Source organism: Heptranchias perlo, chromosome 44, assembly GCF_035084215.1.
Source record: "Heptranchias perlo isolate sHepPer1 chromosome 44, sHepPer1.hap1, whole genome shotgun sequence".
Taxonomy (NCBI): domain Eukaryota; kingdom Metazoa; phylum Chordata; class Chondrichthyes; order Hexanchiformes; family Hexanchidae; genus Heptranchias; species Heptranchias perlo.
Genome location: NC_090368.1, coordinates 7,824,747 through 7,837,768, shown reverse-complemented (window position 1 = coordinate 7,837,768; position 13,022 = coordinate 7,824,747). Strand labels below are relative to the sequence as shown.

Genomic DNA, 13,022 nt, shown 5'->3' with positions numbered 1-13,022 from the left:
CGTGGAGACGAAGTCCCGTCTTCGCACTGAGGACACCATCCAACGTGTTGTGTGGCACTAACACCGTGCTAAATGGGATAGATTCAGAACAGATCTAGCAGCTCAAAACTGGGCATCCATGAGGTGCTGTGGGCCATCTGCAGCAGAAGAATTGTATTCCAGCACAATCTGTAACCTCATGGCCCGGCATATTCCTCACTCTACCATTACCAACAAGCCAGGGGATCAACCCTGGTTCAATGAGGAGTGTAGAAGAGCATGCCAGGAGCAGCACCAGGCGTACCTAAAAATGAGGTGCCAACCTGGTGAAGCTACAACTCAGGACTAGATTCATGCTAAACAGCGGAAGCAACATGCTATAGACAGAGCTAAGCGATTCCACAACCAACGGATCAGATCAAAGCTCTGCAGTCCTGCCACATCCAGTCATGAATGGTGGTGGACAATTAAACAACTAACGGGAGGAGGAGGCTCTGCAAACATCCCCATCCTCAATGATGGCGGAGTCCAGCACGTGAGTGCAAAAGACAAGGCTGAAGCGTTTGCAACCATCTTCAGCCAGAAGTGTCGAGTGGACGATCCATCTCGGCCTCCTCCCGATATCCCCACCATCACAGAAGCCAGTCTTCAGCCAATTCGATTCACTCCACGTGATATCAAGAAACGGCTGAGTGCACTGGATACAGCAAAGGCTATGGGCCCCGACAACATCCCAGCTGCAGTGCTGAAGACTTGTGCTCCAGAACTAGCTGCGCCTCCAGCCAAGCTGTTCCAGTACAGCTACAACACTGGCATCTACCCGACAATGTGGAAAATTGCCCAGGTATGTCCTGTCCACAAAAAGCAGGACAAATCCAATCCGGCCAATTACTGCCCCATCAGTCTACTCTCAATCATCAGCAAAGTGATGGAAGGTGTCGTCGACAGTGCTATCAAGCGGCACTTACTCACCAATAACCTGCTCACCGACGCTCAGTTTGGGTTCGGCGAGGCCGGCATTTATTGCCCATCCCTAATTGCCCCTTGAGAAGGTGGTGGTGAGCCGCCTTCTTGAACCGCTGCAGTCCGTGTGGTGAAGGTTCTCCCACAGTGCTGTTAGGAAGGGAATTCCAGGATTTTGACCCAGCGACAATGAAGGAACGGCGATATATTTCCAAGTCGGGATTGTGTGTGACTTGGAGGGGAACGTGCCGGTGGTGTTGTTCCCATGTGCCTGCTGCCCTTGTCCTTCTAGGTGGTAGAGGTCGCTGGTTTGGGAGGTGCTGTCGAAGAAGCCTTGGCGAGTTGCTGCAGTGCATCCTGTGGATGGTACACACTGCAGCCACTGTGCGCCGGTGGTGAAGGGAGTGAATGTTTAGGGTGGTGGATGGGGTGCCAATCAAGCGGGCTGCTTTGTCCTGGATGGTGTCGAGCTTCTTGAGTGTTGTTGGAGCTGCACTCATCCAAGCAAGTGGAGAGTATTCCATCACACTCCTGACTTGTGCCTTGGAGATGGTGGAAAGGCTTTGGGGAGTCAGGAGGTGAGTCACTCGCCGCAGAATACCCAGCCTCTGACCTGCTCTTGTAGCCACAGTATTTATGTGGCTGGTCCAGTTCAGTTTCTGGTCAATGGTGACCCCCAGGATGTTGATGGTGGGGGATTCGGCGATGGTAATGCCGTTGAATGTCAAGGGGAGGTGGTTAGACTCTCTCTTGTTGGAGATGGTCATTGCCTGGCACTTGTCTGGTGCGAATGTTACTTGTCACTTATCAGCCCAAGCCTGGATGTTGTCCAGGTCTTGCTGCATGCGGGCTCGGACTGCTTCATTATCTGAGGGGTTGCGAATGGAACTGAACACTGCGCAATCATCAGCAAACATCCCCATTTCTGACCTTCTGATGGAGGGAAGGTCATTGATGAAGCAGCTGAAGATGGTTGGGCCTAGGGCACTGCCCTGAGGAACTCCTGCAGCAATGTCCTGGGGCTGAGATGATTGGCCTCCAACAACCACTACCATCTTCCTTTGTGCAGGGAATGACTCCTGCTTCTCTCGAGTGAACGGCCTGTTGCCGTATGAAGATTGGCCACTGAGAGACGATGTGTTGCCTCACACTCTAAGCTGGTGGGCAACTTCGCAGGAGAAGGGGGCAAAAAAAAAGGGGGCTACTGGTTTGCTCTGAAATTTCCTCCTTTCAACTCCCTCTCAGCAGCCCTCCTTTCTGGAACCAAATGACACAAGAAACCCATTGTATTATTTCTTTAAACATTTTCTGGAGTTGTAGGTTTGTTTGTGGATGGATTTAAGATTCGGGCCTACGCTGGAAGGCTTTGGTGACTTTATTTTCCTCTGTCACTGCAGATCTGTTACGCTCTTAGACTGAGCAGTGCCCTCAAACCCCCCTTTCCTGGGCCCATTTAATATTTTACTTTAATCTATTAATAACAACAACCTGCATTTATATAGCGCCTTTAACAGAGGAAAACGTCCCAAGGCGCTCCACAGGAGCATAAATCGGACAAAATTTGACACCGAGCCACATAAGGAGATATTAGGACAGGTGACCAAAAGCTCGGTCAAAGAGGTAGGTTTTAAGGAGCGTCTTAAAGGAGGAGAGAGAGGCGGAGAGGTTTAGGGAGGGAATTCCAGAGCTTAGGGCCCAGGCGGCTGAAGGCACGGCCGCCAATGGTGGAGCGATGGGAATCGGGGATGGGCAAGAGGCCCGAATTGGAGGAGCGCAGAGATCTCGGAGGGTTGTAGGGGCTGGAGGAGGTTACAGAGAGAGGGAGGGGGCGAGGCCATGGAGGGATTTGAACACAAGGATGGAGAATTTTATATTGGAGGTGATGCCAATGTTGGTCAGCGAGCACAGGGGGGGTGATGGGTGAACGGACTCGGGGCTCCTCGAGCGTCGTGATTGACTGGACTCCTTATCCCCCCTCCCCCCGTGACAAACCCCTCTAACCTGTCAACGCGACTAAAAGATTGGACAGACTCAAGTCTCCCCACTTACTTTGTGGTCCCGTCTTCCTCGTACTCGCACCTGTACAGGCCGGTCAGATCGTCGGTCAACTCTCCGCAGAAGGCCGTATGCAGAGTGTACACCTTGCCCTTCTGGAGGTGACTCCTGAGGATCAGCACCAAGTACTCGTTGGCCCTCTCCTCCCAGAGCCTCCTGACGGTGATGGTGGAGTTGTCCATCCTGGTGACCTTCACGGGCTTGGTGTAGTTGAGCGACCTGCTGTGTATGACGATGATGTTGGTCCTGTTCAGACACCTGAAGGTAACCTTCGACCTCCCGTGGAAGAGAAAGAGGCTGGAGGAACTCTCCCTGAAGAGCCAGGGCCAGAGCTCCACCTCATAGTTGATGGGTTGGAGGGTGTTGGGGAGATAAGGGGACATCCAGGGCTTCTGGGCTGAGGAGATGGACTTCTTCAGCGTTGACTGCGTGCTGTTGGGGGTCGTGGCTGTGGTGTTATGGGCCAGTGGGCTTTGTCCTGTGGTTGAGGCCTGCACAGCAAGAGCCAAGCCCAAGACAATGAAGCCCTTCCGAAACCAGGTCATTTCCACGGACACTGAAAAAAAGCAAATGAGATATGCATCAGAAAATCATGAAGGGGTTTTGAAAGAGGAGATAAGGAGAAACTGTTTCCAGTGGCAGGAGGGTCGGGAACCAGAGGACACAGATTGAAGATAATTGGCAAAAGAACCAGAGGGGGAGATGAGGAGAATTTTTTTTACGCAGCGAGATGTTCTGATCTGGAACGCGCTGCCTGAAAGGGCGGTGGAAGCAGATTCAATAGTAACTTTCAAAAGGCAATTGGATAAATGCTTGAAGGGGAAAAAGGTGCAGGATTATGGAGAAAGAGCAGGGGGGAGTGGGACTAATTGGAGAGCTCTTTCAGAGAGCCAGCACAGGCACGATGGGCCGAATGTCCTCCTTCTGTGCTGTAAGATGCTGTGATTCTATTGTCGCTTGTCCGCCAATGAAACAAAGATGCTGTGGTTTCGGGTCCCTCTGCCCCCGGGGGCAGGAAACAGAGGGGAAGGGGTCCCTCGTACTTGCAATGGTCCCTTCACCCAGACGCCTCAGTGCAGTGGCCCTACCCAACGTTCAAATGCCCTCGGTGCCCCCCCGCCCCGTACCACCAATCCTCTCTGCATGGCCCCCATACCCACACGCCCAAACACCTTAGCACAGTGCCAAGCCATGCCCAATTACCAGTGCAGTGCCGAGTCAAAACCACCAATTATAAGTGACCTCCTTGGACTCCCATTAATAGCGGTCGTGTCCAGCACTGTAGAGAGGTGGGCGCTGAGTTCCAGTGGCGCCCCTCTGGGCCAATGGCCGACGCCAATAAAGATTCCCCCACCCCCCCGGCCCTGTCCTACACACACTTCCCTGCATCCTAAAATCGAGACCCGCCCCACCACCTCCCTCCTCATTCATTCCCGGTGAACGTCCTCCCCAACCTCGGTCATGCCTCCCCCCTACAATCTTTTAAAACCCAAGCTTGGTGTCGCTAATTTTCTGATAGAATCTTTCAGCACGGGAGGAGGCCATTCGGCCCGTCCTGCCTGTGCCGGCTCTCGAATTAGTCCCATTCCCCCCCCCCCCTGCCCTTTCCCCGTAGCCCTGCAAATCTTCTTCCCTTTTGAAAGTTACTATTGAATCTGCTTCCACCGCCCTTTCAGGCAGCGCATTCCAGATCAGAACAACTCGCTGCGTAAAAAAAAATTCTCCTCATCTCCCCTTCTGGTTCTTTCCCCAATTATCTTCAATCTGTGTCCTCTGGTTCCCGACCCTCCTGCCACTGGAAACAGTTTCTCCTTATTTACTCTATCAAAACCCCTCATGATTTTGAACGCCTCGATTAAATCTCCCCTTAACCTTCTCTGCTCTAAGGAGAACAATCCCAGCTTCTCCAAGTCTCTCCACATAACTGAAGTCCCTCATCCCTGGAACCATTCTAGTAAATCTCCTCTGCACCCTCTCCAAGGCCTTGACATCTTTCCTAAAGTGTGGTGCCCAGGATTGACCATCTCTGACCTTGATTGAGCTTCTCTCCCCCTCCACTCCGGTCCATCTCGATGATGTCCAGCGTTGGTCGGCTTGAACTTTCAACCTTGGTTTCTCAATAACAATAGACGATCACCTAGTTAGAGGGTGGCCGCAGCCAATCACTGCTCCTGAAATGCATCATCTGACTGGGGCTCTGCTCACCTGTGATGCCCGGCCAATGCCATCACAATGTGGCGACTGTCCATGTGACGGGTTTCGCTTGCGGTGATTGGGCAAGTGGCCGATTGGGTCACAATGGCCCCCTCCAATCGACGTACAGACACTCCAACATTTGCATAATCCACATTCCGCAGTGAGGTCACTGCAACGGCCTCCTGACAACATCGAGCATCGTCGGGGAGACCTGCCCGTCGGGGAGACCGAACGTCGGGGAGACCTGCCCGTCGGGGAGACCGAACGTCGGGGAGACCTGCCCGTCGGGGAGACGATCCGTCGGGGAGACCGAACGTCGGGGAGACCGGCCCGTCGGGGAGACCGGCCCGTCGGGGAGACCGAACGTCGGGGAGACCGGCCGGTCGGGGAGACCGGCCCGTCGGGGAGACCGAACGTCGGGGAGACCGGCCGTCGGGGAGACCTCCAATTCTGGCCTCTTGCCCATCCCCGATTTCCATCGCTCCACCATTGGCGGCCGTGCCTTCAGCCGCCCGGGCCCTAAGCTCTGGAATTCCCTCCCTAAACCTCTCCGCCTCTCTCTCCTCCTTTAAGACGCTCCTTAAAACCTACCTCTTTGACCGAGCTTTTGGTCACCTGTCCTAATATCTCCTTATGTGGCTCGGTGTCAAATTTTGTTTGATAATCGCTCCTGTGAAGCGCCTTGGGGGACGTTTTACTGCGTTAAAGGCGCTATATAAACGCAGGTTGTTGTTGATGAGGTAGTTGTAGGGTTGCCAACTCTAGTCGGGGGTATTCCTGGAGGTTTCATCACATGACCTCCGACCTCCAACTACCCTGTCAAGTCAAACAGCCTTTTTTCACATCTCCAATCGTTTTATGACTAAGAAACAAAAGTACTCAAAGAAAACCTTTAAAAATCGGACAATTTGTAGTTCTAGCTGATGTGATTTATCTCCTGAGTGTTGCTCGCAGCGAGCATGCTGGAAATTAAACTCCAATTCACAGATGGACGTAAAAGATCCCACGGGCCGCTATTGGAAGAAGAGCAGGGGGGAGTTCTCCCCGGTGTCCTGGGGGCCGATATTTATCCCTCAACCAACATCACTAAAAAAACAGATGATCTGGGTCATTATCACATTGCTGTTTGTGGGATCTTGCTGTGCGCAAATTGGCTGCTGCGTTTCCCACATTACAACAGTGACTACATTTCAAAAAAGTACTTCATTGATTGTAAAGCACTTTGGGACGACCTGAGGTGGTGAAAAGGCTCTGCAGAAATACAAATTCTTTCTTTCACTCTCCCTCCTCAGTTCCTGCTCGACTTGTCACCCTCTTGTGGCTGTGGGTGGGAATTCTCGATGTTTGCAGAATTCCTTCCCGCCTCATCCAGCAAAGCTCTCAGATAATTACAGCCGAGGGTGGCCGTTCGGCCCATCTTAGCAGGAACCGCAGGGGGGGTGGGGAGGGACGAGGAGGACGAATGCCCATCCGGAACAACCCTACGCATCCCCTTATCGCAGCGTCCGATAGGTCCTTAAACGATCCCAGGGATTTCTCATCCCCTCCTCTATCTGGGGGCCCATTCCGTGTGCCGATCGCTCTCCGTGTGGAGAAAAGCTTCCCGATATGAGCCCTAAATTCATCTTTTACTGGTTTGCGCCCGTGTCCTCTTGTGGGGGTGGGGGAGGGAGACAAGTTCCATCTCGGCGGTGATGCCCCCCATAGTCGGATAGCCTGCCGGAACTCACCGGCCAGGCTCGCTCATGAATAACAGCCGCACAGGCAAGGGGGGGGTGGAGGGGGGGTGGGAATCTGAGTCCAGTAAAGCTGTACCCAGTGACGGGACTCACACAATACAATATAACGGGACTCCTTCCCCCCCCTCCCGAAATTCCTCCCACCCCCCCCCCCCCCCAATCCCGCTCCTCTCTCCTGAAGGCGCTGACTCGTGTTCTGGGGTTATGGCCTCCGCAGAGTCCAGCCGCCCTCCTCCACGACCTCGGCTGCGAGTGTCGGCGAGCCATTCGACCCTGGGGTGCATCGCGGCCGAGTCCGATCCGCCCCTGTGGGAGGAGAAGAAAATCGACAGGGCTAAGAGGTGGGAGAGAGCAGGGTGGAGGGGCGGGGGGGAGTGGGCTAGCTCTTTCAAAGAGCCAGCACAGGCACGATGGGCCGAACGACCTCCTTCTGCACTGTATGATTCTAAGGTAGAGAAAGTGAGAATTATCGCTGCACGAAGACCCCCCCGAGAAAGGTTTAAAAATTAGTCAATTAAAAAATTATTGTTTGCTGAGCTAAAAAGATGATAAAATCAGTAAATTCTTTCACAAGACACAAGTATTTGTTTACTGAATAACGTAGACTGTGGAATTCAGATCTTGGCTTGATTCCCCGGCCAATAATGAGTTGTTTCTGGACTGGATTGTTGCAGCGGGAAGCCATTTCCTCCTGGGATCCTCAGGAGATGGGGCTGGGACATAATATCCCAAAGAAAAAACACACACAAATCTCTTTCGCAAGACGAGTTTGGCCCGGCCTCTTAGCCCAGTCTCTGGAACTGCCTGGTGGACGTGACACGGGCTGGGAGTGAGGAGGTTGGTGGTGAGAGTGAGCCTCGTAGCAGCTCCCGACAATTCCAGCCGGTGAGAGAGAGAGAGGGAGAGAGGGAGCCAGGACTCAGTGCATTCTCGTCCTGCTCGAAACACAGCCGTTCCTGATTGCGAGGGTTTTCGCTCCAGGCCACGTCAGACGGAAAGGTTGGTGTTGAAGGTTTTGGGGACTCGAGACTCGGGAGCAATCCTGAGCGGCTCTTTGTTGCTCCTTATCCGTGCGAATATTCCTTGTTCCGGAGGGCGGGCGGCGGGGGTTGGCGGGGGGCGCGGTGGGGGAGAGTTGAGGCGGCCGGGGAGTGGGGGGGGGGGAAGGATTTGCTTTATGTGGAGGAATTGCCCCCTGTGAAGGATTTCCTTCGAGGGGCGGCCGGGCAAAACGCAGGAGTGGGAGAGGTCGGGGGAAAAGCCAGCTTTTTGAGGGGGCTTTTCGAGGAGGAGGGGGGCATTTAGGGAGGGAGAAGTGGCAAAGTGGGAAGTGCCCGCAGGGAAACAGTGCCAGAGGGCCGCCAGGCACAGTTTGTGGACTCGGAGCAGGCCGCGGAGTTGAGAATGGGGAGTGGCAGAGAGCGGGGGGATAATTTGCCACCGAGGGCGTTTAATTTGATGTGTGGCGATTGAGGGGGGCTTTGGTGGGCGAACGGATCGCAGGGCAGGGCAGAACGGGCACTGGCGCAAGGTGGGCGACCGGGCAGGAGAGGGTACCCTTTCTATCTCGAGGGGGCCGGAATACAAAGGGGGGAGGAGGTGATGCTTCAGTTGTACAGAGTCCTGGTCAGACCCCCATCTGGAGAGACTGCGTTCAGTTCTGGGCCGGGAAGGACATATCGGCCTTGGAGGGGGCGCAGAGCAGATTCACCAGAATGATCCCGGGGCTTAAAGGGTTAAATTACGAGGACAGGTTGCACAGACTGGGCTTGTATTCCCTCGAGTGTAGAAGATTAAGGGGTGATCTAATCGAGGGGTTTAAGATGATTAAAGGATTTGATAGGGTCGATAGAGAGAAACTATTTCCTCTGGTGGGGGGAGTCCAGAACAAGGGGGCAGAACCTTAAAATTAGAGCCGGGCCGTTCAGGGGTGATGTCACTTCTTCACACAAAGGGGAGTGGAAATCTGGAACTCTCTCCCCCAAAAATGCTGTGGAGGCTGGGGGACAATTGGAGCTTTCAAAACTGAGATCCATAGTTGTTTTTTGGAGGGGGTAAGGGTCTCGAGGGATATGGATCCAAGGCGGGTAAATGGAGTTAAGATACAGATCAGCCATGATCTGATTGAATGGCGGAACAGGCTCGAGGGGCTGAATGGCCTCCTCCTGCTCCCACGAACATCGGATCTCCAGGTTGGAGAGAGTGGATGTGAGTTATGGGTGCACCAGAGAGGGACTGAGGCGGAGGCGAGAACAAGGCATGCTTAGTGAGCGATGGGCCTTGAGGCTCAATGCTGAGCTCAGGGGAGACTGGGACAAGGTTGTACCATTGGTTAAAAAGGGAGAAAGAGATAGACCGAGTAATTACAGGCCAGACAGTCTAACCTCGGCGGTGGGCAAATTATTGGAATCAATTCTGAGGGACAGGATAAATCGTCATTTAGAAAGGCACGGGTTAATCAAGGACAGTCAGCATGGATTTGTTGAGGGAAGGTCGTGTCTGACTAACTTGAGTGAATTTTTTGAGGAGGTAACAAGGAGGGTCGATGAGGGTAGCGCGTTTGATGTAATCTACATGGATTTTAGCAAGGATTTTGACAAGGTCCCACATGGCAGACTGGTCAAAAAAGTAAAAGCCCATGGGATCCAAGGGAAAGTGGCAAGTTTGATCCAAAATTGACTCAGTGGCAGGAAGCAAAGGGAAATGGTTGATGGGTGTTTTTGCGACTGGAAGGCTGTTTCCAGTGGGGCCCCGCAGGGCTCAGTACTGGGTCCCTTGCTTTTTGTGGTATATATTAATGATTTGGACTTGAATGTGGGGGGGCTTGATCAAGAAGTTTGCAGATGATACAAAAATTGGCCGTGTGGTTGATAGTGAGGAGGAAAGCTGTAGACTGCAGGAAGATATCAATGGACTGGTCAGATGGGCAGGAAAGTGGCAAATGGAATTCAATCCAGAGAAGTCTGAGGTAATGCATTTGGGGAGGGCAAACAAGGCAAGGGAGTACACAATAAATGGGAGGATACTGAGAGGTGTGGAGGAAGTGAGGGACCTTGGAGTGCATGTCCACAGATCCCTGAAGGTAGCAGGACAGGTAGATAAGGTAGTTAAAAAGGCATATGGGATACTTTCCTTTATTAGCCGAGGCATAGAATATAAGAGCAGGGAGGTTATGCTGGAACTGTATAAAACATTGGTTAGGCCACAGCTTGAGTACTGTGTACAGTTCTGGTCACCACATTACAGGAAGGATGTGATTGCACTAGAGAGGGTACAGAGGAGATTAAAGCACATGGGATTGGGGGGAATATACTGGCATGGATTGAGAATTGGTTAACAGACAGGAAACAGATAGTAGGAATAAATGGGTCTTTTTCGGGGTGGCAGGCGGTGACTAGTGGGGTACCACAGGGATCAGTGCTTGGGCCCCAGCTATTCACAATATATATCAATGATTTGGATGAGGGGACCAAATGTAATATTTCCAAGTTTGCTGATGACACAAAACTAGGTGGGATCGTGAGTTGTGAGGAGGATGCAAAGAGGCTTCAAGGGGATATAGACAGGCTAAGTGAGTGAGCAAGAACATGGCAGATGGAATATAATGTGGAAAAATGTGAAGTTATCCACTTTGGAAGGAAAAACAGAAATGCAGAGTATTTTTTAAATGGTGATAGATTGGGAAATGTTGATGTTCAAAGGGACCTGGGTGTCCCTGTACATGAGTCTCTGAAAGCAAACATGCAGATACAGCAAGCAGTTAGGAAGGCAAATGGTATGTTGGCCTTCATTGCAAGAGGATTTGAGTACAGGAGCAAGGATGTCTTACTGCAGTTATACAGGGCCTTGGTGAGACCACACCTGGAGTATTGTGTGCAGTTTTGGTCTCCTTATCTAAGAAAGGATATACTTGCCATAGAGGGAGTGCAGCGAAGGTTCACCAGACTGATTCCTGGGATGGCAGGACTGTCGTATGAGGAGAGATTGAGTAGAATGGGCCCATACTCTCTGGAGTTTAGAAGAATGAGAGGTGATCTCATTGAAACATCTAAGATTCTGAGAGGGCTTGACAGGGTAGATGCTGAGAGGCTGTTTCCCCTGGCTGGAGAGTCTAGAACCAGGGGTCACAGTCTCAGGATAAGGGATCGGCCATTTAGGACTGAGATGAGGAGGAATTTCTTCACTCAGAGGGTGGTGAATCTTTGGAATTCTCTACCCCAGAGGGCTGTGGAGGCTCAGTCATTGAGAACATTCAAAACAGAGGTCGATAGATTTCTAGATATTAAAGGCATCGAGAGATATGGGGATGGTGCAGGAAAGTGGAGTTGAGGTAGAAGATCAGCCATGATCTGATTGAATGGTGGAGCAGGCTCGAGGGGCTGAATGGCCTACTCCTGCTCCTACGTTACCCCAGTGGGCAATTCCTGACCAAACGACTTGCAGTCCTTCCGTGTAGTTCATTCATCAGAATCACCTCCGCCTCTTAGAGGGATGACTACCCAAAATCTATGGGGGCTGGTTTTGGTGAACCCAGAGGTCCCGAGTTCGAATCCCACCAGGGAAAGTTGAGAACCGAACAAATCTGATCATCTGTGGGCCGGCAACAGGAAAGAAAATGACCATGAAAAGCTGCCAGGTTGTCGATGGGTTCATTGACGCCCTTTAGGGAAGGGCACCTGCCGCCATTACCCAGTCTGGGCCTACACGTGACTCCAGGCCCACGCTATATGATTGACTCTTAATCTCCTCAGTGCAACTAGGGATGGGTAGAGAAGAGAGAGAGGCTTACATTTCTACAGCAACTTTCTCCACCTCAGGACGTCCCAAAGCGCTTTACAGCCAATGAAGTACTTTTTGAAGTGTAGTCACTGTTGTAATGTAGGAAACGCAGCAGCAAATTTGCGCACAGCAAGATCCCACAAACAGCAATGTGATAAATGACCCAGATCATCTGTTTTTTAGTGATGTTGATTGAGGGATAAATATCGGCCCAGGACACCGGCAAGAACTCCCCCCTGCTCTTCTTCCAATATTGGCCGAGAGGGGCAGACGGGGCCCTCGGTTTAACGTCTCATCCGAAAGACGTCACCTCCGACAGTGCGGCACTCCCTCAGTACTGGCACCGGGAGTGTCGGCCTGGATTACGGGCTCAAGTCTCTGGAGTGGGGGCTCGAACCCACTTCTGACTCAAGAGGCGAGTGTGATACCCCCTGAGCCACGGTCGATGCGATGGCTCAGTGAGTAAGTGCACCCCTCGGTGTAGTACTGAACCACACAGGGCGGCAAACACAAAGGGTTCCGTCCGGTCTCAGGCCGGGGCAGGGGTTTGAGGGAGGGGGGCATAATTGTCCTAAGGGGGAGGGGGAGAAAAATCCGCCCGAGTTGCAACTCTTGAGTGGGATCGAGCGTTGGGTGGCGCTCGGCTGTGAAGCCCTACGTAGTTGAATAGCACAGTCCAAGCAATGGCCACTTAAGTGAGGTACCGGGGGTGGGTGGAGGGGGGCAAGGAGGGATCTGAGCGCCCATGAACCCAATCCCTAGAAAGGACTAGAGCCTATGCGATAAAGAGGGGGCGAAGAGTGGGGAAATTTGAGGGTGGGGTGAGGGGCTAACTGAAATGGCAGTGAATCAGCTTGACTTCCGTGAGGGGCCTACCTTAATGTCAGGGGCCTACCTTAATGTCAGGGGCCTACCTTAATGTCAGGGGCCCGCATTCTCTTGGGAACGTCAAGCGAGGGAACAGGAGTCAATCAGGCTTTACGGGTCCGTGCGTGGGGAGGCCCAAGGACGTCAGTGGCAAGGACGGTGCCCTCGAACAAAGGCGGCGGACTTTGGAAGGGAGGAGACGCTCAGGGAAGCCTCCCTGGTGGAGCAGCTCTACCAGAGGTCCAGGGGCCAGCCGGGACGGCCTCAGTCCAGTCGCTCAAAGCATTTGAAGCATGAAAACAAATAATCCAAGTTCGGCTCCCATCTGTCTTGCTTAGAGTGTCTCATTTCTGGAGAAACTGCTGTGAGCTCCGTCTGTAATCCATCCCGATGATTGATTCTCGGATGTGAACAGCAGTAAATTTTATTGGCCTTTCTGACAGG

General features: G+C 52.6%; 2 protein-coding genes across 3 annotated transcripts in view; one reads left to right on the top strand and one right to left on the bottom strand.

Moving 5' to 3' along the window:
• Window positions 1–2,987: 2,987 nt before the first annotated feature.
• On the bottom strand, window positions 2,988–13,014 carry LOC137306698 (aminopeptidase Ey-like). Its single transcript, XM_067976041.1, has 2 exons — window positions 12,626–13,014; window positions 2,988–3,553 (listed from the first exon to the last, which is right to left on the bottom strand). Exon 2 carries the CDS (start codon window positions 3,540–3,542, stop codon window positions 2,988–2,990), a length of 555 nt encoding a protein of 184 aa, XP_067832142.1. The 5' UTR covers window positions 3,543–3,553; window positions 12,626–13,014.
• Window positions 7,598–13,022, top strand: part of LOC137306715 (multiple epidermal growth factor-like domains protein 10) — a 196,256-nt gene continuing 190,831 nt past the window's right edge. Inside the window, exon 1 of one of the 2 annotated variants that reach the window (XM_067976074.1) lies at window positions 7,598–7,931. The gene's annotated coding sequence lies outside the window, so the exon portion shown is untranslated. The remainder of the gene's footprint in view (window positions 7,932–13,022) is intronic. The other variant, XM_067976075.1, reaches the window with a different exon arrangement.